The sequence below is a fragment of the Schistosoma haematobium genome, chromosome ZW (assembly GCF_000699445.3).
Source record: "Schistosoma haematobium chromosome ZW, whole genome shotgun sequence".
Lineage (NCBI taxonomy): Eukaryota > Metazoa > Platyhelminthes > Trematoda > Strigeidida > Schistosomatidae > Schistosoma > Schistosoma haematobium.
The window spans coordinates 6,355,121-6,381,837 of record NC_067195.1 but is presented as its reverse complement, the minus strand read 5'-3'; the positions used below and the strand labels follow the sequence as shown (position 1 = coordinate 6,381,837).

Here is a 26,717-nt window from a genome sequence, read left to right as displayed (position 1 = left end):
TTTACGTTGCCATCGTATAATAACATTGGGGACTCAACTATACTTGTGAAAACATTTACATACAACACAGCCACATGTAATTAGTCTATGCTTCAAGAAGACCATCAGAAGAAGTGGTGGATTAAACAGTAGTTCGGGGATCAATAACCCAAGTGCAGGTGTGACATGCTCACTAACTAGGCAGAGAATATTGAAGCAACTACCCTCTTCTCTACTCAGTGAAGTGTGTCAGTCTTCCTTTTCGGGCTTTTGTTATTTTATCTCGACTGAAGATTCGCCTTTAATTACTTGATTTACTGCTGCATGATGCAACACCATTGACAATGGAGTCACATTTGACCAATCTCAAGGTCACGGCGTGGTTCAGTGTATAACTGGTATCCTTCTAATGCTTGCTTGAAAAGGTTGCCAGAATCCTTGCAGAAAGATACCTGGTCACATCTTGTCGAGAATATTTTTGATTAATTATCAGCACTTTAGTTAGTGTCAGGGGCACTTCGTGCTTTTGATATAATTTATTCCCTTTATTAAATTAAAACAGTCTAAATTGAACACGGAGTTTGTTTTGATATAGAATACTGTCATTCTTGAAGTTACGTGACATACACCGAGCGTTAAAACATCCTAGGTTAACATTGAGGCTTTCTTATGTCTGACTGTCTTAAAGGATGAACCGAAAATTCTTCTTACGTTATGTGCATAAGGTGCTAACTTTAGTATACAAGAAGTTAGAGCGTCCCCCGAATTGTCATAAAATTTCTTAGACTAAGTTCGGAGGCTGGCGACGAAGTAAATGATAGAGCTAAAACATAAATCTTACGATGACAGTCTTTAATACTTGTGATTATTCTTGTTCATAAACATGAGAATAGGGGGTGATGTGATAATGGCATGCAACATATTAAGTACGCAAAACCACCACAACAAGAGCATATTACCAGAACATCGTTACCACGCTCCTTGAGACAACCACCGGAAGATTGTACACCGAAAAGCGAACATACAAGTACACTGACTTTTTTTCATTACCAGTTGTCCCCATTTGGAATTATATCCCAGACAAAGTAATTATACCTCCACCAGTAGGTGGCTTTAAGAGGAAACCTGAAAAACATGTACTCACCTATAGATGACCATCTGTCTCATCGCCTAGCTGTATCGGTTGCATGTTTCATAGATTACCACGATTATCATCACCGCATATTGGTAACTACTTCCTATTTCTGTCGTTGTCATCTCAGTTTCTCCTGTTATTTTTCGGACTGAGCCTTCCACCTGCCTGGTAGTGTGATAGTTACTGGTAACCAGAAACCCTACTGTCCTGAGACAAGCTCACTTTATAAACTCCAAGATAAATAAACTCAGATATAATTACCATACTGACTAGGAGTACAACATTCGAAAGACTAGACTGTTTCACACTGAAAGTCAATCGTGGTGAAACAACAAGAAGCAAGCGTAAAGAAATCGATCGGTTTGTTGAGTCTCGTGACACAGATATTGTGAATTTGAGAGCGGGTGAAAGAAATCAAAACGTCACCTCAAGGTTACTTAGCCCAACTAGTCTGGAAAGTGATTGTACTAGGTTCCCAGAAATTTGCTAAAATCTATCATATTCGTACATCAGATTTAAGAAACTACGTGGAATCAAATTAATTAGGACCCTTGAAAGTTTTCTTATATTCTCACGGATAACAAAGTGAAAAAGTTATTGGAAAACGTTACGAAGTCGTTTGAGCTGTGTTAATTAAATGATACTTTAGTAACTTACTATTATTCGCTAGGTGTTTGGATATTAGGCCTTAACGCTCGAAATAAATTGAGATGATTATGTCAATTCGCTACTGCATTCTATTCAAATAATGGAGTCTACTGTCCTGAAAATATCCACTTAGCGCGTTTCCATAAATATTTCCTCACTTCATTGCCCTTTTTGGTCTGTTGTCAAGCGCATGCAACCGATTTACTATCAACTTCATATTGATGATGTGTCGCATGTTGCAAAGTTTCCTTTTAAGATATCTTAACTTGTTTGTCTTCTATGTTATAGCATCCCGAGACATTTGATTAGTTCATAGATCATGTCTCATAATGATGAAACCATCGGTCCTTTGCCGACTGGAAATGCCGGCGAGGTCGATTATAATGATCAAAACGAACCTAGAGACGATACAGTTGGTCCTTTACCATCTGAAATGATGCAGTCTCAGGAAGATGTTAGTGAAGACGGTGATTCTGTACCAGTTCCTAAAAAGAAACGTAAAGGTAGGCCGTTTCACTTATCACTAAATTGTTATTTTATCCCTAATGAACCTCAAATATTATTGTTTTGACATTTTCTTTAATTTGATAGATTACAAGTTCTCTTCAAGATATTGAATAATTATCACTCCAGCCACCACACCGTGTTCAACGAAGCACACGTCACACAACCAACTAAAGTGAAGATTAGTTTGTAAACAGCTGAGGTTGGTCAGAAAAATGATGCTAGTTCATGAGGTCTGCTACTGTTGATGCTAATCACGTACTGTTGTGTAGGCAGATGTATTCGGGTTATAAGACTTACGGTCTAGCGATACGACTCAAAGTCAACGACAATATATTTTTCGTACACTCAACAGTTCTAATATATGTCACTTTACCTTGAGTTTTTGCCATTTTTTAAAATTCGTGTCTATTCTGTTACCTATTGTGGGACGCTTAACAGATGTGGTCTCGTGAAACGTTCATCTGGTCATTCTGTTTGAAATTGCAACGTGTTTTAAAGATTGTTTATTCTTTATTTGTTGAGCGTTTGTATTGTACTTAGAAACATTTTACTTCCCTTTTTGCATTCCAGTCCTTAAAGATGAAGCAATTTACCTACGTAATATCCCAGTAGCTCAATACTATGAAATAAGTTATATGCATAGAAATGTGATAACACATGTTGCCTACTCAAAGTAAGTAGATTTTCAATTTTAATAATGTTGAAGATAATCAACACTAATTTTTATATCCCCGATGAAATTTATTCAGTTTATTCACTACCGGATTACGAATAATATGAAACCAAGGTCAGTCTGAAGAATTTCTTCTACAGTCTGGCGTAGATCATAGAAATGCAAATAATTGGCTAGCAGCAAACAAACTTATCATCGTAGTTTATGATTATTCAGGAATACCAACTCACGACTACAAAAGGGACCAAGCTTGAGACCATTTCTTGCTATTAGTGAAATGTCGACTATTTGATGGGTTGTTTCTTATGAATGTCTTTAGTTGGCTTCTAATTATAACTAAACAGGTCCGTTGTGCTAGTGAAGAAAGAAAATTTAGCTAGGAGATATTTCGAAAAGTCGTTTTTATTTTTTCAATCATGTTCAAGTCTTCCCACTTAAATAAGCGTTTTCTAGTGTTGCTTATTTTACTTATGATTTTTAAATTGACTTCTTAAATTACAGAACTCATTATTTGATGACGTGTAGTAATGATGGTCATCTTAAGTTTTGGCGAAAAGCTGATGGTGTTGGACTAGAGTTTATCAAACACTACCGAGCACATTTAGGTAAGAAACTGTAACAGACCTTTCTTTTTCTCTTTGCCATCTTGATTTCATCATCCTGTTTCGATTAGTATATTTGCTACCTTAAAGCATCCCGTCATTTCGGTATTATGTGTTTGCTGTATAACTCTCTCCCATCTTAGTTGTATAGGTTATTCATTGGCTAGCTTAGTGAAGATATCTCTGACTTCTATAGTGGATTTTCTGGGTTGGAATTTATTTACACACAGACGACATTTGCCGATTATCAATATATTTAGGTCTTAGGCTTTTGCCGACTGACTTCACACATCTAATATCAAGACAGAGTTTACAATAGTGTCAATTTCCATAGCTGATGCAGGAAAATCTTTTGTACTTTAGATTGAGAGTGATCTTTGTATTTGAGCTGAACTATTGTGACGATCTTATCAGCATAAAACAATGCCTAAAGATTTTCAAAACCGTGTAAATTACGTTTTTTCTGATTATCTGTTAACAGTCAGATTTCTATTTCTGAAGGATAGTCTTCATATCAATAACTGCCCGTTTCAGATCATAACCTATTGGTGTATAAGCTTTGAAGGAGTCATTTGAAAACTTTTAGATGTAAAAGGACGTCAGACAAATATTTCACGCCAGCATTGGGTTGTTTATCATTCAAAACCTTTAAGATGTTCTGATATTGAACCGAGGTGTTCTGGATTTTGCGACAAGCTGTTTTCATCCAAAACAATAGATTCTAATGAATATATTTTCTATCTTATCTACTTTCTGAATAAGTGGTCAAACTTGATCAAAGCTGATAGTTCACTTATACACTGAACTGTATATTATATCTTGACGCAGAAAGTTAACGATAGTTTTGGTGACTGTGAATGTCATAATCAAAGGAATAAAATTTGGTTTGTAAATCGATGACTAAACGTCATGTCCGTTGATAGACGTTTGTAGAGGTTAGTGTAGATTTAAATTGCCACTTACTATGGATTGATATAGAGTTGGAAATTATTTAGAACAGAAGAATACTGGATCGGTGTTTCGCTAATTATAACGTCTAATTATTATTCTACTTCTGAATCAATTTTAACTTAACCAAATATTCAAAAGTTTCATTTCTTCATAGTGCATAAAAAATCAAGTATTTTGATCAGTTCATTTTTTAAATCAACTAATTACTTGACTTTATTTTCTGGAATTCTAACCATGAATTATAATGATAATGTGTTATGTATATTCTTTTTAAATATTTCCACTCTAAATAAAATTCATTCGTTTGACTTTCGTTTAACCGTCAAATGCAGGAGCTATTCTTGGCTTGTCAGTTAGCTGTGATGGTGAATTAGCCTGTACTGTTGGTGATGATAAAACTGCCAAGGTTTTTGATGTTATTAATTTCGGTGAGTTATCAAAAGATTCAGATCAATTGTCCTTTCATCGTTTTGACAGACTTAAATTTTGTTCATTTCTTATGTATTCTCTATCCGTTTAATTTGCAGTATTTTTTATAGATAGCCTTTAAGTAATACACTTTTGTACGTTCTATGAACATTTGGTTAAAAAGGAGCATATGAACTACATACCTAGGAGCTTTTCTTCACGGATACACGTAAATAAATTAAAGTAATCTTGATCATCATAAAACAATCACTGGAATTAGTAATAAACTGATATATATAGTTCTAGCTAAACATCTATAATGTCATGGAATGTTTTGAGATTATTTTCGAACTGTATTCTCAACGTTTAATCTTTCTCATGATCATTGATATCACATTATTCCGATTCATTTGCTAGTCATAATGTTCATTTCATGTCATCGTGGTGATGTGGTATGACAATTTGGGACATCACACATTCGTATCTGGATGTACGCTGACTGATTAACTGACATGTGTCATAAACCACTGGTTGTAATGAATATCATAATCACATAAATGAATTATAGTTACCTTCATCGACTATTTTCATTCAGATAACATTAATGGACAAACTGATAGCCTATCTATTATGTGCGGAGTTTAGAGATTTTTTGTTACACTCAAACCTACAATAATATCTTTAGTTATAGGACACTGATTGTTTCACCACGTACTCCTGATCATTTGAACGTTGGTGCAGCTGACTATATGTCCTATTCAAGTCCTCTAATTATCTTCATATGCATCAAACAACTCACCGTCGAGTTAAAACTTTGACTGCATATTTCTGATAAGCCCAATAATAGATAGAATGACTGAACATAATAAAATCTGGGATATTAGTGGATATGTTTAAATGGTAGAAAGCGATAACTTATGAAGATATACTTAATAAATAACTTGAGTGGATAAAGTTCTGGAACCCTTCTAATGATAGTAACAGGATAGGTAATCATCCAATCAGAAACGTGACGTGTAACTTCACTTTCTAGGTGTTCCTGAGAAACTTCTATTCGATGCTGATTGGATAAAATGTTTCCCAGAGTTTTCAGGTACCCTTTGGGCTTTTTCCGAGGAATTTTCTGAGTCTCCCTAACAACCTAAAATACATATGTGGCCATTATCCCCATCTTCAAGGTCTCTTTGTATAGCCATCAAATTACTTAGTCAGTTATCTTTATACACATAAGAAAAACAATTTAAATTCCCACCATATTTTCATATAGTTTTGAGGATAATGGTCATGTTTGCTGGCTGGTTTTATCATAAACAGTACAACATATATAGATTAGAGTATTATAACTGTCTCTAGTATTTATTTATAAACATGTTTTTCTCTTGCTTTCATTCAATTATAGATATGATCAGTATGATGAAATTAGATTTTTCACCTAGTGGGTGTTGTTTCATTTATACTCCAAAGGATGAGGTCACTGCAGTTGCAATGTATGCTGTTTATTAGTTTATTTGTTTATTTGTCGAATCTACTATTTATTAAACATTGGTTTTTTCTGAAACCAGTATATTTGGACTGTATCTTAATGTTATTGTACAGAGACAATCAACATTAACATTTTGTATACTTTAAAAATAACTCCTCAATTTTCATTATGGGGTTGCGGAGATTGTTGGATTTCACTGAAATCACGAGCCGATTAAGGTAAAACAGTCATTAAAAACCTGCAAGCACTGAATTGCAGCCTCGTCTTGGTACAGTACTCCTCAGCAGTGCGATCTTCGGCCCCGGAAGCGGGAATCAAACCCAGAACCTTCGGTCTCGTGCGCAAACTATTAACCTCTAGACCACTGAATCGGGATCCAATTGTGATTTAAACGAAATCCAACAGTTTCCACGTTCTCATAATGACAACACATCATGTACTCACAAATAAATAGCTTCGAGAGGAAATTTCTGGCGTTCTAGTAGGAACTTTTAACCAGTTGAATTAAACTGTCTCGGGTGTGAGGATTTTACTCAACGAAGATAATAGAATATGGTCGCGCAATATCATGGGCTGATTGAAGTTAGACTTGTACACCATCGAATCCCGTCCCAGTTATCTAGAGGCTGGGCGTTATGAATTATATTCTGTTTTGCGGGGCCGTGAATACACATCGCCGAGTCGTCATTTACAAAGACAAAACAGTGCTTCCAGGTTCTCAACGGTTGTCTGGTTGTAATCAGCTTGTGATTTCAGTGGAGTTATTTGACCGTTAAATAAGAGGATATTTTTATCGGGATTGGATTTTATTGCAGTATTGTGTCAGTTTGTCAGTCATGGCCGGTATAAGGTCTGGGACAGATTTTCAGCAACTAAAGTTCCCATACTATACCAGTACAACATTAGCAAGATTAATAACGAGAGGTCGGAATAATATAATAGCAATGAGAAAGACTGGTCGTTGATAATAGGACATTGTATTAGTAAAAGAACCAATTGTTTTCGCCAGTCCAGAGAATTCTTTCCAATACTTTTTTTGATCCTTCTTAAAACATTCTGTGTTAGTGATAACTACTATATTCAGTGTACAAATAATATTGAAGGTGCTAGTCTTTGATCAAAAGTTCGATATTCTTCTGTATAAATTCAAGACGATCTATTTTGACCTCGTGTAAGGTACTGTGGCCAAGTTCCCTAACTATATAAAACAATTGTTCAACATTTTCTAAACAAACATCAACAGTCAAAGATGTTTTTTAGGATCATAAATATTGTTCAGTTAGTATAATTAAACATTTGGTAAACTAGACATAACATCAACCAGCTGTTTATAAAACCGCAACATTAATTTTATTTACCTTATAGTTAAATACCACTGTTATGCATCAAAATCCAGGTGAAATGTGGACGGTAGTTGTAAAAATTGTAGTGGCTGGTACTACGTCAAGCTCACATAGGTTATTCTGGCTTCTGAACAGACCAGTATATTCACTCTTCTCAAGCCACATTTTAGTCTTGTTGATTCTTCGCTCATTAAGCCTGACTGTTTTTATTTGAGTGTATGTGTGTTAATTGCTTACTCTATTCATTACGTGTCTGTAACTTATTTTTGGTCTGACTATAATTATTAGGTCATGCTTAATCAAATCGAGTTGACTCACTCGCTTTCTCCGCTGCGCGCCACTCCGTTCCTCTGATTGTCTGTTCGGATTAATGAGTGTGTGAAATATACGCATTCAAATTTCATTCTCGTATTTGACTTATTTCATTCTGTTATTTCTGTAACACGAATTAAGTCGATAATTATATATGAGGGTAGCCGGCATGTGTATTTCGTTAACCATCATTATACGACTTAACTGGAATCAAATATAAGATCAACAAAAGATGAATAGGCAAAGTAATTGGAGTGCTACAGCCAATACAAATTTTCTTTCATCTTTAATCATTATCCTACCATATGGAAATTATTGCTTACTTACTTACTTACTTAGGCGTTCATCTCTCAATCATTTTAAGTTGCTCACTTAAATCCTACTCTAAATGCTTCAATTTTCAGCAATCAATATGTTTATCTAATATTTAATCATTAAGTATTTCTATAAACATAATACACATTAACTTCTGCATTGCATCAATTGTGAGCTTAATCCTATCCAAATGTTTGTTAGTTAAAGGTAGTTTATGGTATATATTATAACGGTACATTTGAGAAATATTGTTTACTTACAGAGTTATGGAGTTCTAACCATTTAAGGAAAAAGTTGTTTTTAAAAACCGATTTGTAGATCCGATCAAGATAGTTCTAAAATTCGAATATTCGATGCACGTAGCAAAGGTGAATTATTACATACAATTGAAAAATTACATGAAGCGCCTATAGTTTGTTTAGCGGTGAGTTTTTATACTTCAGTTTTGTGCTAGTTACATATAGTTCATATCTAATTAGTGTCAACCAGACTGTTAATAGTTATAATCTATTATAAGCACTTTTCAAATACCTTGTTTTTATCTCTTGGGATTTTGGTGTTAGGAATGGTGTACACAATCGATACTTAATTTCTAAGTTTTAGGTTTAATCCCTTACATTTATCTTGTTTTGAGTAGAAATCATATGATTTATGTGAATTACAGCGTACTAAGCGAATATACATGTAATTACTCAGTTACGTGAGTTATCATGAATATGACCGTAGGATTTGACGTTTTACTAGTTCACAATCATTGAGACAATAAAAATTAGATTTTCTTCAAACACCCATTCTTTACTTAAAATGGAATATTGTCGGCTAAAGTTTTAATATCTTTGTGGCTATATCAATTAAGATTTCTTGCTTAATTACGCCCATTACCCCTCGCGAAGGAGCATAAGCCGCCGACCTGGATTCTTCAATCAACTGTCCTGGGCAGTCCCTTCCCGTTGCTATCCATTCTTTTAATGTCTGCTTCCAATTCCCGGTGCAATGTGTTTCTTAGTCTTTCTCCTTTCCTATTCTCTTCCGGGTCCCGAGTTAGGGGTTGCTTCGTGATGCAATCTGATGATTTCCACAATATATGTCCTATCCATCTCCATCGTCTTTTCCTAATTTCTTCTTCCGCCCGAAGCTGGTTCGTTCTCTCCCACAGTAGGCTTATGTCGATGGTATCCGACCAACAGACATTGAATATGTTGCGTAGACAATTGCTTATAAATACATGTACTTTTTTGATGGTTGTAGTAGTCCGCCAAGTTTCAGCTCTGTACAGTAGGACTGTCGTATTTAATATTCCTATTGATAAGTAAAAGACTATTTAGATGTTTAGTATAAATTCTATGTTCGAATTCCATTTTTGATGATAACATTTGGATATGTATAGCTGGCTTTTTATTCTTTCTCGTAATATGGTTTGATTTGTTGAAAATGTCTTACTTTTGAATTGTTTCTGTTCTCCTTTCTGTTTGCAATAAAATATACTTTCCTCTTATTATTTCAATGCAACTTTTTATCTTACATTTAAGTATATTTTAAATATATGTATACTCAGTGGTTGCTAGGCTAGGCTAACTTTTTCAGTGTCTTGAACGAATCTCCTACTGAAGATTTGAACTTCAGATAACTGATACAAAGTAGATGGGTTAGAAAATTGTTCATGTTCATTGCTTGAGGTAGTCAAATGTGGACATGTTCCCTAGGATTATTAAGTTATATTAGATCCATTCTAACAAGATTGACCCATAGTAATAAGTTCCATTTTGGTGTTAATTTGTGGGAGGCTGGTCACTTTGAATACATTTAGGACTTAACATTCACTCGACTAAATGTCGTCACTTCTTTATCTCGCTGTATAACTTGGGCCTAGGAATATCCTATTAATTAATTACCACTTAAAGGAAGACTTTCTGTTGGGGTTCGGATCCTGCACTATGATTTTACAGGCTCAATTAATATGCAAATGGATTTGGTTTCTCGGTATAAGATTGGATGTATAGTTAATCTTAAGGTAGCGCTCATATAAACTCAAGAATTTGTTGTGCAAATGTCACACAGTTTTGGGAGTATCTATACTTGTTACATCACATAGTCGAATAGATGCGCTTACTCACATGTCAGTGGTGAAATATTCAGTTCTCTTATGGCTCAGCTTTAGATTTCTGGACTGTTTGTCGTGCCCGAGTCACCATATCCACTTTTTTCAGACATCCAAAAAGTGTCAAATAAGTCTAAAGCTTAAATTAGAAAAAAAAACTTTCGGATTTTCCATGAACTCTTTTTGCTACCTTTTGACATATTTCCCATCTTCTATTCATTTCACAGTTTAATCCTGTGTATGCATGTGCACTAAGCGCTGATTCCGATGGTATGCTGGAATGTTGGTCTGGTCCAAAGAATAATTACAGTTTCCCACAGACACTTAAATGGGAATATAAATCAGATACAGATTTTTATTGCTTACTAGCTGAAAAAACCTTTGCATTCAGTGTTGTGTTCTCTCCATCTGGTGAGATTTTAGCAGTTCTTGGAGCAGATAGAAAAGTAAGTGTTCATAGTGTCATTTTCATCTCTCAACTTCGTTTTCCTTTGTTTTTTTGTGTGTTATGAACTACTACTTAATAATACTTAGTAGTCTGACTTAAACGTAAAACATTATGCACCAAATAACCTCAAAGATTGAAATTTCATTAATTCCGATGTTTCTCACAGCAAATGGGTTTGAGGAAAATAACCGAAATCCAAATTATCAAAAAGGAGATTCAGAGACGTTTTCTAGATGGGACATTGGAATTGTTGAAATTTCAATCTCTGAGATTATTTCGAGTATGTCCTACATATATAATGGCCGTCCAATTTCTGTCAAACTGTTCGTTAACACCTTTACGAATGTTTATGTAAAGTAATTTGACTTATTTAACACTTTGTTTTTTTTCCTGTGTAATGAGTGAGATTTGTTTCTTGGGACCAATCCTTTGATCTAATCCGTCTATACTCTTGTTTCGATTCATTAGTGCACTCCTACTGTTGTGATAATCTTTCGTCCATGGTTCATTGTATCATGCTACTTGTCCGCCGTACTCTTTGAGAACATATTGTCTGTATCCTAAACTGGGAACACGAATGTCTAAATTCTTTTGGTAAATAATTCAATCAAACTACAACTGTAAAAAATGAATTTTGTACATACTACTTATCCTCTAGTTTTCAGTTCATTGCATCCTTTTATGACATAATATATAACTTGGAGATATTTGATCCATATGTTGTGAAAAGCATTAATGTGCGAAGTATCTCAATGAACGAAGACTTGGTAGGGAAAACCAATTTATTATGTCATGCAAAATTACAGAGTGCATTTGTAAAATTTAAAAAAAAACGTTGAACACACCATCTGTACAGCTTCATGGAATTGTCCCTTACAAACTCCATCGTTCTTCTATTCCTGTTGTCACTCCGACCGCTCTTCATTTTCCTTCTCTTCTCCTCATTTTGCTCTTCTGTTAGTAAGAATCCGACTTGCGATTCTGGATACATACTGCTTATATCTGGCTGTATAAGTAGCACACATCACACTATTACTGATATTTTCTGCATCATTTTAAAAAATATAGTTTATGGGTTGTTTTTTTCAAGTTGAATACATAATCGCTACATTCCTCAGTGATTTCTGTCTTTCAAATTCACAATAATTACTGTTTTTATTATTTCTCTTATTACGATCCAGCTACTCTTATGGCTTAGTATTCTTGAACACTATTTCACTCGACAAGTCCCCAAATCAGAACACGGTTAAATAGGAACGTAATTATATTCCAAATAAAATGATTGGATGGAGGTAGGGATCACAATGAAAAAGACGTTAGTTTATTTATAGTTTTTGCATGGGAAGGTTTTAGAGTCTTCTCCAAATATCCACTAGCTCTGATTGGTTAAGAAATAGCCAATTTGCATATCCCAACACAATTCTTCACGGAACATGCTTCAATCCAATTCATATTCCGCTAACAATTGTTTTATTTTGAATTAATTTAGACGGACTGATATCTTCTCAAATTTTGAGTTCATCATCGTTCTAGACAAGATAATCATCACTAATTCCGTAAATAGAACAAGAACACGAGTGGGTTCAGTCGAATGTATTTGAATACAAAATTACAGAATATCTCACTAATGTCAGAGAACCATACAGTAAATACTTAATTTGCAAAATATGAATCCATTGTCTCAAAATTGACTATTCCTTTTACAAATATCAGTCTATCGTCTCAGATTTTATTGTTCCTACATTTTCATACCAATTACTTTCCGTTTCCGTTTATTCCTTCTCGATCTCCTACTGAAATTCATTCTATTCTTAACTATCGTTATATACTACTTATGTGGATATAAGTAGCTCACACCACATTACAGTAAAAAACTATGTAAAAATCTTCATTCAGACTTTTATTTCTTTTTTGTAATTAGTAAATGAGAATATGGCTTTTTCCAATTTTGATTAAACAAAGAAAATCCTACAACCAGTTAATGAATCTTCAATAATATTTGATGACTATTATAATTTATTTGTTTATTTATGTATGGAAATTTGTCATTCATATGCTTCTTTCAAATGAATTGCTTTATTCATTGTTTTACATAAATTCCCATCTGTTAATATAATTTAATATTTTCAGATTCGATTATTTCGTTTTTCTACCGGAAAATTAATTCGTGTTTATGATGAAAGCCTTCAACAATATTCTAATTTACAACAGGTTGGTAATAATTAACCAAATTTATTCATTATTTTCACAGTTAAATTCACAAGTTGATCTAAGTTAGATCGCCATTGAAAATTTGAAAGTACTTCGGATGGGATTCCTTAACAGTGCATATCCATGACCCTGAATGAGAGACATGAACCTAGGACTTTCAGTGTTGTGCGTGAACGATTAACTTCTAGATTCGTGAATATATCTGTGACAATACTATAACCTACAAAGATCATTACATACATTTTTATTATTTTATTTTGGATTTATATAATATTTGATTGAGTTTCTTTATTGGAATGTATGATATCAATAAAATATGATGGAATGATAGACTTTTGATAATGACGAAATCAATAAGGTGATTCAATAATTATAGCATTTGTATTACAGGCATAAGATGTTTAATGGCTCCTAGATTTCAGTAATTGAAGCCATGTGTGATTTACACTAAAACGAATCATAATGGTCCATTTTTATTCATGAATTATTGTTCTCTTAACTAAATTATTTCATACTAGCATACACTTAGATCTTGTAAACTTTAACTGATTTCTGTTCTATATGACATTCGGGAAATGAGACAATTTGAATGGGTATATCGTAAATGGGATCTGTTTTTTTTCTAATTGATTTATGTAATAACACTCGACGTTTACTTCTTTCACACTTAGGTATTGATAAGAAGTGGTAGCGTAGCTAAACAAAGTTGCCAGGCCCTAGAATAGTTCTTTCTACTTTCGAGTGATGCTGCTATGTGTGGTCGGAAAAATTAATAACATTGGATAGTGTATTCCCTGACATCAGTTTTAATTCCATCTATTTTTACGGCTTGATTAGTCAGAGCTATTTTGTATCGACAATTATCGTATGAGAATCGTCATTATATCTGTATTTCTTACTGTTTTTAAACATATGGTTTGTATGTTATTCTAATTATCTACTATTTTGGAGATAGATGTGTGTTTATTGATATATTAGCGCACATTGTTGTAAAAAGCGAATTTATCAGTTGCGAATCTCTACCTAGTTCATCTTCATGTTTAACAAATTAAATCAGAGGTTTCTCTTTGTTTAATTGGCCCATAGTTATTATACGATATCTTTAAGTAAAAGAACATAAACTTTTGATTACAGAATAATGTTCAGACTTTCTGTTTATGTACTTTGATTCCCTCCTCTCTCTTGATGATATTAAAACTTTTTGACAGTTCTTTTCTTGTTTTCCATCTATTTAGTAATTTATACTCTTGAAAAGACTAATGTCGTCGGTACTCATATTTGTAACAAACCATTTGGCAAAATGTTTCCACTAATATGGGTTTTCCTACTTATAAGTAGTCACATACTTATAAGCAAAATATTAAACTTTTCGTTAGTATCGATTCACGTGTATTTCATGTTGGTTTTTTTTACAGACTAAACAATTGCTACCTAGTATGGAATTCGGTCGCCGTTTGGCGCAGGAAAAAGAACTTGATCGTTCAGAATTTAAGCATAGTTGTAACTTAGGTAAGTCTTTATTTTATACAGTTCATTTATACTTAACCTGTTTTGTTATGAAGATGTTGATGCGATAAAATTAAGTTTAATAATATGTGGTACATTCTTCTCTGTTCAATGAAAATTCGCTAAATTGTTTGATAGCTACATAATTATTGCATTTGTTGACTTTTCAGCTGTACTCTCTCCGTTTTGTTAAGTTTCTGTTGCTGAAAATATATCTAGAATTGCTTTTAAATGTTGTAATACTATAACTATGATAATGACTATAACTAATGTCGTGCATAAAATAGTTGTTGTTAGGATGGCTTTTGGGAAGCATGACGAGGCCTCCAGAGGCTTTAAAGGAGTCGGAGAGATTCCATCCAGTCAGAACCTGATAGGACTTTCTAGAATATCGAGGTGGCGTGCTACGATTGAACGACCATGGATGAGCTGAATTATAATTGTGTTATAGCCAACGCTTATAGCTATAAATACCCGTGTTTTTCTGTGCATTTTTTTATTTTTACGCAACGATCACATTCCTACTTCTTCCAACTTTTGGTTTGCGACTGTGGGTTTCCATACGTTCGAGTGCCATTAGTTGTATTTGGTATTCTGCTGTAATCCAATAGACCTAACAGTCGTTTCCTTCTCAACCATAATGTCTAAATTTAACTGAATCCTAATTAATATTGTAAGATATCTGTGGAGATTAGTGGATTGTATGGTTTTTTTCACGAACTGATCTTAGATAACCACTGAAAACGGGAAGTTCCAGATAGCTGTTTTTGGTCCTAGGAGTCCACACCCATGGCCGAACTCAGAACACTGAGTTGTCTGAATAAGCCTCTAACATCAACACTGTTGAATCATTATTAAATGATTTACATCTATAGCCTCAATTAATTTGTGATATTCCTCAACTATCTTCTAAGATGAATTGGTGAGTAACTACCTCAAACCTAAATAGCTGAAATCAACTAGTCATATCTTTTCATTATAACTCTGAATATTATCTCTCCAAATTAGTCACTAATGTACAGATGATTATAATTGATGCTAAGAAGTCTCATATCAAGAAAAACCAGTTGTTTAGTTCTTCTTGGTTTCCAATAGTTGTTTAACAAAGGTCTGTTCATAATGTAAACTATTGGATGTCAATCATTTATAGTCATATAAACCAATCTCATTTTTATTTATTGCTTAACTACTTAAATGTTATGTTTGTTGAACTATAACCTATCGCTGTTTTTTTTTTCATTTTTTCAGTGTTTGACTCTTCTAGTAATTTTTTAGCCTACGCTACTTTATTAGGCATAAAAATTATTAATATCATATCAAATCGTGTAGTTAGAAATCTTGGTGGACCAGAGAATCTGCGTTTTATTCAACTTGCTTTTATGCCACCACGTAGTACTTCAATATTTTATGGTTCAACTAACATTGGTTCTGGGACATCATCTTGTGTGCCTAGTTTAGAAATGCTTGCTATGGCAAATGATTCACTAACCGCGAGTAACAATAGTGCCACTCTGTGTAATTCAACAGTAATGTGTACACCTGTAATAGTATGTACTGCATTCAAGAAAAATCGTATCTATTTATTTACAAATCGTGAACCCCATGATGTAAAGTCTGAGTATGTTACTATTGTTTGATCATTTTTTTGTTTTAATTGTTCAATGAAATCTTTTGTTCATTATATATTGATTTTAGCACAACAAATCAAATCACCTTTGTTTACAAGATTAATTAATAATTTGGATTGATATGATGGATGGACCAATGTTAAACCACCATTGAAAACCTGGAAGCACTGGACGGCCGTTTCGTCCTAGTATTCGGCTCCTCGACAGTGCGTGGTCTAACATTCATCCTTTCATGTTATCAATTTAAACTCAATAATCTCCGCAACCCTATACCGATAATTAATAATTGTTGTGTCATCGTGTCTTTTCTTTGAGACTTCCTTAGTTAGGCTGTTAAAGTGTGTAAGACATCGCAATAAAATGTATTTAGTGTAAATAAAGGAAATTCTAGTATAATGTAAATAACCTGCCATAATGTTTCCCACTCAATAGCATTGTTAATCAACATCATTAATTGTAAAGTAATTGTGGATCCATGGGGTTTTTGAATGCTGAATTAACTTTAACCAAACCACTTATCAAAAGACATATCGGTTTAATTTTTTTGGAATTTAGTTCACTTATTGTGTAGCTTTAGTAAGCCAGTCATGACCATTACCCAAAATTTATGAAACAAAGAAAGTGTGCTATTTATTTGACTAACCTTATCTGATCTCTTTTTTGTCTGTTGAAATACAACGTCGATAAAAGCCTTGGTTATTCATGGTCTTTACTACCACCACACCATACTTTGGTCGATAGTATGACATCACCTTTTGGTCTTATGTTTGCTTAATTTGGTATTACTACTGTTTAACAGACCTGCTTAACATGGTAGGACTCCTTTGAATAAATGTACCATCATGCATGGCTCAAATGTGTCGTTAAGACTTGGAAGCCTGAACACTGCATCAACGTAGCAGCTAACGTTGATCATCGTATACCCTATTCAATCATATGATAGTTTTGTCGAAATCTATCTAAGTGGTTTAAAAACTGAACGTCCAATCATTCATTTGTAAATTTAGTGTAAACTCTACCCAATTCAGTTTAAACAGCGGGAAACTAATATAGTAACTCTAATTTTAATAATGTAAACCTATGTTTAGTTGATTAGTGGTATCAAGTAATTATTGAAGTAATGGATATATTGTAGATTTTTCTAATTTGACTACTGATTCCCATTGACCAAGACATTATAGTTATCTGTATTTAGAATTAGTATTGAAGCTGAGCACTTCTATGATTATGCTGCGTATTTCATGTTGCAACGAGCATTATCGTCTTGTTGTAATATGAGTCCGTCCATCTCTACTCACAATTATATTACTTTTTTGCCTGTATTTAATGTCTTTATGGATGCTCTTCTTAAATCGTTGTTGCTTATCTTAACTGATTCATTCATTTTCACTATTAATTGTTCATATTTTTGTGATAACCTATTCGACTGTTTTGCTATCTATCTCCATAGGAATAGTAGTGCCTTATGGACTAGTCGAAACAGTACATTATTATTTAATAAATTGTTATACTGTTTCAGGATAACACAATTACTAACAATAGGTCAGTTAAATTAATAAAAGAAGGATTAAAAATGTCTACATGAAAGTATATTTGGAATAAAATGTATCAGAAGGGGTTTGTGGAGACTGTAGAAATTTCACAGGTTGAAATCATGAGTCAACTGAAGCTAAATCACCATGGAAAACCTGGAGTTCAACCAGGTCTGTTGTGAGATATCAGCTCACTGAAGACAATGGTGTACGGTTGCGCAAATTCGTGGATTGGTTGAAGTTAGACATTGACACCGTTGGATATCGGCCGGCTCAGTGGTCTAGTTGGTTATGCGCCTGGCGCGAGGCTGATAGGTCCTTGGTTCGAATCTCACAGGGTGCGGGATCGTGGATGCGCACTGCTGAGGAGTCCCATACTAAGACGAAACGGCCGTCCAGTGCTTCCAGGTTTTTCATGATGGTCTAGCTTCAACTGATTCGTGATTTCAATCTGTAAAATAAAATATATTTCACAATAAAATAACGAATAATTTACTCTCATAGATATCGAAACGACAACATGTGAATCATAACTTGAGACGCTAATCGATATCATATTCTAAATTTACCAATCCGAATTCCGACCATAATTTTTTCCTATCTTGCTTCCAAAATTCCATCTGTAGCTTAGCATACTAGAATTAGCCAATTATATGACCTGACCTGCACAGTTAACCTTCAGTCAACGTAAACTAATCTCCTATTGGCTCTCTATTCACAAATTTTTCTCTATCCCTTGCTTTGCATGGAAAGTGAAGTCAGAAGCCGGCTTGTATTGTCATTATAATTCAAGTACATATGTGTTTATATAGCACATAATCACAATTATACATGATTAAACCATAAGTCATTTTGAATAGGGCAACCCGTAAGTGATAGATTAGTAGTAAAATAGAAATAATAAGCAGTCTAATAATGATTACAAGTAGAATTTGATAGTGACCTGTAATGATAATGAACACGGACGTTTCCTCCTAGTTCAGACTCGTCAGTGAGCTTAACCTGGATCCTAAAATGAAGACGTATGATAAACGGGATATATAAACATAGAGTTAAGATGTATGCGATGTTCGTCCTGTTACAACAAAAAGCACCATCCTTTTCAGTTTATGTGCTTTCCTTTTCCCAATTTTTTTCTGTTACCTATGTATATATGAATATCGATAGAACAATGAGAAGACGAAGTCGATTTGAAAAATGTGATCTGTTTGTGCCATACATTTCAAACAGTCGGGTCACACATATACTTGTCAAAGCATTTTATATGAAAATTACATAGATGTTAATTGAATGAAGGTTCAAGTAAACAAAGTAATGATTATCAGTATGGGGATTGTATTATTTTCACAGTTGAATTCACCAGTCTATCTAAGCTAAGAGAATGGCTAAAGGGTTGTGGATCTATTGAAGTTAGACTTTAACACCGTTAGATGCTTCAGTTGTTAAGTGTATGATGTGATGGTGTTTGAAGTGAACGGTACCGAGTTCAAGTGCCGGAGTGAACATCATCTCTTGGATGCAGGCTCATCCAGCTGAGTAGTCCTAAATAGGACGGAACGCGCGTCCTGTATTCCACTGCTAGTCATCATCCATATCCGTTATTACGTTAGTTTCTATATCTCTCCAAAAATCGTGATGTTTCTTCTTTTCAACTGCTCTGATGAATATATAGTTCAGCAAGAGTTAAACCAGTCATTCATTATACTTTTACATATGCCAATATTTTTTTATTTTTACTTTTGTCTGCCTTAAAATACCCGCTGTGTTGTAAATCAACATTATTATCAGAATCCTATTGGTGTATACAGTTTACAGCACTCTCACTTCATTTTACCTTTATCTTCCTCTCTGTCTCTATTTATTTCTGTATTTTATTATTAGAACTATCAATCACAATTTGTTTTCACTAGTTTTTAGCATAGTAATGTCTATCTACACACATATATCTTACATTCATTCATCTGTTGTGGGTTGGGTTCATTTATTCACAAATTATTGATTCATTTGTAATGATTATGCTCTTCGTATTCAATGTTAGAGATTTTGTGCTTTTGCCTGTATGTATGTATGTATGTAGACAATAATAAGAAAATCGTCTTTTTAACTTTCTTTCAAACTCTTCGTTTATTTTTCCTTTACTTTTTTGCACATCATTTTCACAGTCTTTCCTTTTTTCTTTCAAACCTTTTCTCTTTTTGACAAGTTATAAGAAAAATGTTTTTCAATCATGATGATAATGGTCTTTATCGATGTCAATAATAGCTATCAAACTAAGAAATTACCCAGTGTTGTATTATATGTATGTATATATCTATAATACACACATACATACACAATCTTTATGATGACTTTAAATTGATATCATGAATGGATCAATGTTAGACCACCATTAAAAACCTGGAATTACTGGACGGCCGTTTCGTCCTAGCATGCGACTCCTCAGCTTTTATTGATCCTGTCTATGTACTACTGTTTAGTTGGACTGAAAAATGATTCATTTGTTTGAAATCAAAATAGAAATGGTTGGTTTCATCTTACTAATGACATACATCCCCAAAACTACATATTTAATCGTTTGTTAGCTTTGGCATTATTCATCATAAAGTGATAAAACAACGGACAATAGTTTAGAACTACAATAGTACCCTTTAGTGAATCAAACCCGAAGAACTTCAGATCATTAAGGAAGTACAATAGGGTAGTAGTCACTGGGTTAGATTCTTGTGGATTTCATATTTTTACACTTTCTAGTCAGTTGACGATGTAACATTGTGATTAATTGATGTTTATCTCCAACAATTGGCTTATATCATGGATTAACTGAAGTTATTAATGGTAACTTTAAGTTCAGCTAGTAAACTGTATTAAGTAAAGTTAGAATTCATAACCTCTTTTGGTTGAAATCCAAGTGATAAAATTAATAAACCAAAATTTACATTGTTTTCAGTTATCACCTTAAAAAAAGACGAATCCGAAAAATATCAGTATAAGGTTGTGGAGATTGTTAAGTTTTTGATTGATATCATGACTGGATCATTGTTAAACCACCATTGGATCTAATCGGCTGTCCAGTGCTTCCAGGTTTTCAATAGTGGTTTAACACTGGTCGATTCATAATCTCCATCAGAATCTGAAAAAAATTTACTGAACTAAGTACTTGAAAAAAAAACAATCTAATCGGTGATAATAGTATTATAAAATATCAATGACTAAATGATTCATTCATGACATCTTGTTATGGAATATAATTCAGGACAACAAGTACTTTTAATATCAACATCTAACGATTAATTTCCACATCTCTGTTTCATGCTAACAATATATTTTTTGTCGTGTTTTTTCTCTCCACCTCAGTGGTGATACAGTCACATCAGGATCTACTGCCGAACGTGATGTATTCAATGAGAAACCAACTAAAGAAGAAGTATTAGCTGCAACAAGAGATTCAGCAACAGCTGCTTCACGATTAGCTGGTAGCGCTATTCTACATACAACTTTAGGTGATATACATATTCGTTTATGTCCTAGAGAATGCCCTAGAACAGTAGAGAATTTCGTTGGACATTCAAGAGCTGGCTATTATAATGGTCATATATTTCATAGAGTTATTAAAGGTTTCATGATTCAAACTGGTTGTCCTTTAGGTAAGTGAAAAAGAGAGGGAACTTTATTTAAATTGCCTTTATACATAAATTATATTTATCTCATGTTAAACAAATCGGTAATGGTACGTTTATGGAAACTATCTGGTCAGCTAAGGAAAAAACCATGGTATTTGTTGATGACTATCGGTTGAGTGCAAGACTTCTAAAATATCTATGACTTAATTTTAACTTTCATCCTTATATATATATATATATATATATATATATATATAATGAAGACTGCATAATTAGTGGCTCCGATAACATTGCACCTATACAGTTGGAGAAAACTACTTCTTAGTTTCAATATCCAATGTTTCCTGGAATGAATAACTGTATTGTTTCGTTAATAGTTAAGCGTCAAGTTGTTGAATCAGCATTACAGAATTTAAATTGTTCTCATCAACTCTCACTTATTTTTACATTCATCATTGCTAACTTACTGTATAGGCGAGATATCTGTATACCAACTAAAGGATGAATGTACTGTGCAGCAGTTTTCTCCATTCCACTTTATGATTGTGAAACGAGGAGGATATTTTTTAGGTGATTATTATTTAATCATAAATGTCTTCAAAGCATTGCTTGGGAATTTCGGGACTACCGAATGAGCAATGCCGATGTTAGGTGTAGGCAAATAGGTGAATAAATCAATCGATTGACGAGGTACTGAACCATTATCGACTGAGGTGATCAGGACATTTGTTACGTATGCCCATCCACAATCCACATCGATGCACTATAATGATCAGTGTAGGAGTAGGCTGGATGAAGTTGTGGGCGGCTAAACCAAAACGCATCATCAGTTCATAAAAACAGGTTCTACTGGATTGGTCCATGTAAGTAGATACAGGCAACCTGGCTGCAGTTCGCATGATTGTTGTAACCAATAGTTAGAGACTGAATGATATTGCTGAAAATCGTTTGTAATGACGCAGGTGTATTCATTCACTGTTTTCTCTGGAATCCTTAGTTTCTAAATTCCCGATCTTTTTTTCGTATTTCACCAATTTGTATTTTCTCAAATCGTATCTTCAATGCTTGATCTTTTCTATTACAACCAGCATTGTTACTACCCCCCATTGCTCCGGGATTCGCTCTGACAATTTTTATTTCATTGCACTAATAGAATATAGCAACTTGAACTGATGTACATATGTGCCAAGTTATACGTTACCTTTGACTGACTAATATTCATCTTTAATTTTAAAAAAATTCCTTATACATCCGTAAAACACTAATATGTCAGTATGTGGTCTTTAAATTCGAAAAATTAAACATTGTAGAAAATAGTTTCAAAGGAGATTCGATTGAAACACTTCATTATAGTTTAATAATGTCATAATTAAAAATACGAAGTCTATCTAAGGAATCTTTTTTTAACGATTTTATTATCAAGCTTTACAATCGTATGAAATTTTTTTATGTTTAAGTACTGGTTCCATGAGGACATATGAACAAGGAATAAACATGATGATGTAATAAGGAGATTATAATGCTAGATCACGTAATATGCCTAATAACAATAAATGACTGCAAAATTCCCTTCGTAGTGTTTACTAAGTGGATAACGTGATGGCATTCGAAACGAACGGTACTGAGTTCGAGGCCCAGAGTGAACACCAAGTCTAAGATGCAGGTACATCTAGCTGACGAGTCTCAAATAGGACGAAACGCGCGTCCTGTATTCCACCGCTAGTCACTATCTATCTTCGCTAATAAAATATTGTGTCCATGTAGATAAAAAAACCTTGTAAAATTATTAAGTTAAGAACGGATTATAGTGTGAATGAAGATGATTAACTTTTTTTTATCAAAATGGGAGTTTGTGGATATTGTAGTAATTTTAATGGTTGAATTCATGAGTCGATCTAAGATAAACCACCATTGGAAACTTGGTAGCACTGAATGGCCGTTTCGCCCTAGTATGCGACTCCTAAGCAGTGTGCATCCACAACTCCGTACACGGGACCCGGACCTAGGGACTTCGGTCTCGTACGCGAACGCTTAACCTATCAAAATGTTGTTGTTACAATAATTAAAGGTAATAGAGTTGTAAAAATGAAATAAAATGATATCAGGAACAATTATGAATAAAATCATGAGGATATGAAACATAAGTAAAGTAACAGGAGGATATTTTCAAATACGAAATGCATTAATGATACATTAAGACCAATATAACGATAACGCTAAGGCGTACTTCTTTCGAATGGCAGGAGCTTCCACTGTTTTAAGGAGTTGGATACGAAGAGTTTTTCCAAGGTATGCGAGTTCTTCATCAATGCATTCTGTACTATATATCCGATGTATTCGGTAACATAAAGAGTGAATAAGATTTCTCTTTCTACTTAATGGAACCCAGCTATAGAAGTTAGCTGGTTATTTCATGTTTGTTTTCCACAAATGGTACTTTTTAAAGAACCATAATTCTTCCTCGTCAAACGATGTCATAATTGTTTAGTTCATGCAATAATATGAAATCTAGTTAATACACATCAATTTATTGACGAAACTGCTGATTTTATTGTTAAATCGCTATTTATATGATTTGTAAAGTTTATAAATAACAAATGTTATTGAAGTACAATTAGCTATGTATTTTTGTATATAGGCACGGGTACCGGTGGAGAATCTTTATGGGGTGGTGAATTCGAAGATGAATTTCATCCTAGTCTAAGACATGATCGACCATACACTGTCAGTATGGCTAATGCCGGTCCTAATACTAATGGTTCTCAATTCTTTATAACTGTTGCTCCAACTGTAAGTATCTTGTCTGTTTGTCCCTTTCCGTAATTGTATTTATGTAATTTTATGAAATCTCAATAAAACTGAATATTTAATCAGATTATATATAAAGTCTATAGAGAGCTCATGACATTTAAATCTTACTACAAACACGATGGACCTTTGAAATAATGAGTTTAAATTGTAAAGTTCATGATTTCAACTTCTATCAACGTGTTCATCATTCAATGCCATTAGGTGGTAACTGTCTTAATTCTTATATGATTATCAGTGTCAATAATAATGTGATGGTTTGAAGTTTACAGTACTGAACTCTCAGTTATCATTATGTTCCAGGTTTGAACCTATCTCCTATATAACTATAGCCTTAGTAGCTGAATAATAACTACATAGAAAAGCAAAACATGACCTTGTACATGAATTTTGAGTTAAATTATGACTCCGTTTTATACACTTTTAATTGATTCGGTATCCGTATTTCTGTTTACTCACAATAACTTGAGAACATGTTGAAGATAATTTTCATTATGGTCTAACGTGAACTATAAAAAAACTATTAAAGTACTTAGAACACTATCTGATCGTTTTAAATGTACTCACTCATTACTCTCCACAATGAATCTTTACTAGGATATGCAGTACTTTCCGTCTTTTTAATTCTTTTCCAGCTAACACTACTTCTCGATGATAAAACAACTTTGAGTATAATGTTCACTGCGATAGGAGTAGTTATTGAAAAAGCTAGAGGCGGTCAAACCGATAGGCTACGTCAGTTCATGAAATCATTGCATTTGATTGATTACTGAATAGTGACCATTGTCATATATGTTAAGTTACTCTTTGAGTTAATAGAATTCTGTTGGTCAAATTGCAATGTAACCACTAGTCTAAGTGACCCGACATCATGTTCACTATGTTAAGATGTAAGATGATGGTTGAAGGTATTCTATGACTATTGCCAATACCTAATCTTTCCTTTTGGGAGAGAACAAATTAGCTTCTAGACGAAGAGGAAATTAAGAATAGACGATGGAAGTGGATAGGACATACATTACTCAAATCATCAAACTTCATCACGAGGCGAACGCTAACTTGGAATTCTGAGGGGAAACAGAAACGATGAAGACCAAGAAACACATTGCACTAGGAATAGGAAGCAGACATGAAAAGAATGAATAGCAACTGGAAAGGATTGCCCAGGACATAGTTGGATGAGGAATGTTGGTGAGAGGCCTATGCCCCTCCACTAAGGATAACAGGCGTAAGTAAGTAGTCTTTCCTATTACCACTACTGTGGTATATACTTCTTACCCTGACAGATATAAGTAGTATATAGCAGTAATCGTAGGCGAAATGTCTGTCAGCAGAAGGTTAAGTTGAAGCGAACAGCAACGAAAATAGAGAGCAATTGTAATAACAACAGAATTGGAAGAATCATGGAGTATGTAAATGATAACTGAAGGAAGATATGCAAATGGTGTATTCAATGTATGATTTTCATATTTTACAAAGGCACTTTGTAATTTTGACATGAAATGATTCATTGGTTCCCCCACCCCACCCCATCAAGTCTTCGTTCATTACACTACTACTCTGTTATGTCAAAGATGTACTAAATTCTTCGTTACCCTTGACTGACTTCAATGTTTATAAACATACAATTTTTTTCAATAGTTGTGATCATGAGTCAACTGAAGCTAGACCACCATGGAAAACCTGGAAGCACTGGACGGCCGTTCCGTCCTGTTGTGGGTTCCTCAGCAGAGATAGTAACTCACTGAAGACAATGATGGATGTGTCGCTCAATTTCGTGGATTAGTTGAAGTTAGACATTAGCGCTGTTGGATGCCGGCTCAGTGGTCTAGAGGTTAAGCGTTCGCGTGCGAAACTAAAGGTCTTGGTTTTGACTCTCGATTGCGGGATCGTGGATGCACACTGCTGAAGAGTTCCGCAATAGGGCGAAACGGCCGTCCAGGTTTTTCATGGTTGTCTAACTTCAATTGACTCATGGTCTCACCTATTGAAATTATTATAATTTTTAGAACAATTTTACTTTCCTAATCCTATTATTATCGCTACAATTTCTTTTTCATTATTTCATTATTATTTCTAGCCTTGGTTAGACAATAAACATACAGTATTTGGTCGTGTTATCAAAGGTATGGAAGTTGTTCAAAAGATATCGAATATTAAAACAAATCCAAAAAATGATAAACCATTAGAAGATGTAAATATTATTAGTGTAACTGTAAAAGATTTAGGCGCCGGTATTTAATTTAGAAAATATATTTAAAAAATGTAATTGATTTTTCTAGTTCCTTTTTTTTAAAGTTTGACCCTCCCTCGTAAAACAGAAATACACAGTGTAAAAAGTCACTTTTTTGTTTTGGTGTATGTATCAATTGTTAAATACTTCAATGGTTTTGTATAAATATATATAGCTTCAATTGACTCATGATTTCAACTATTGAAATTACTATAATATCCACAAGATCCCTTCTGATATTAATCAACATACGTTCACTAGTGACTGGCTTCAAGAG

General features: G+C 33.8%; 1 protein-coding gene across 1 annotated transcript; it reads left to right on the top strand.

Annotated features, from left to right (window-relative positions):
- Nucleotides 1-1,517: 1,517 nt before the first annotated feature.
- Nucleotides 1,518-26,625, top strand: PPWD1 (Peptidylprolyl isomerase domain and WD repeat containing protein 1). Its single transcript, XM_051210267.1, has 13 exons — nt 1,518-2,265; nt 2,840-2,942; nt 3,444-3,547; nt 4,828-4,923; nt 6,303-6,390; nt 8,675-8,780; nt 10,682-10,900; nt 13,033-13,113; nt 14,529-14,622; nt 15,868-16,237; nt 21,134-21,423; nt 24,038-24,189; nt 26,288-26,625. Exons 1-13 carry the CDS (start codon nt 2,082-2,084, stop codon nt 26,447-26,449), a joined length of 2,049 nt encoding a protein of 682 aa, XP_051070242.1. The 5' UTR covers nt 1,518-2,081; the 3' UTR covers nt 26,450-26,625.
- Nucleotides 26,626-26,717: the final 92 nt, after the last annotated feature.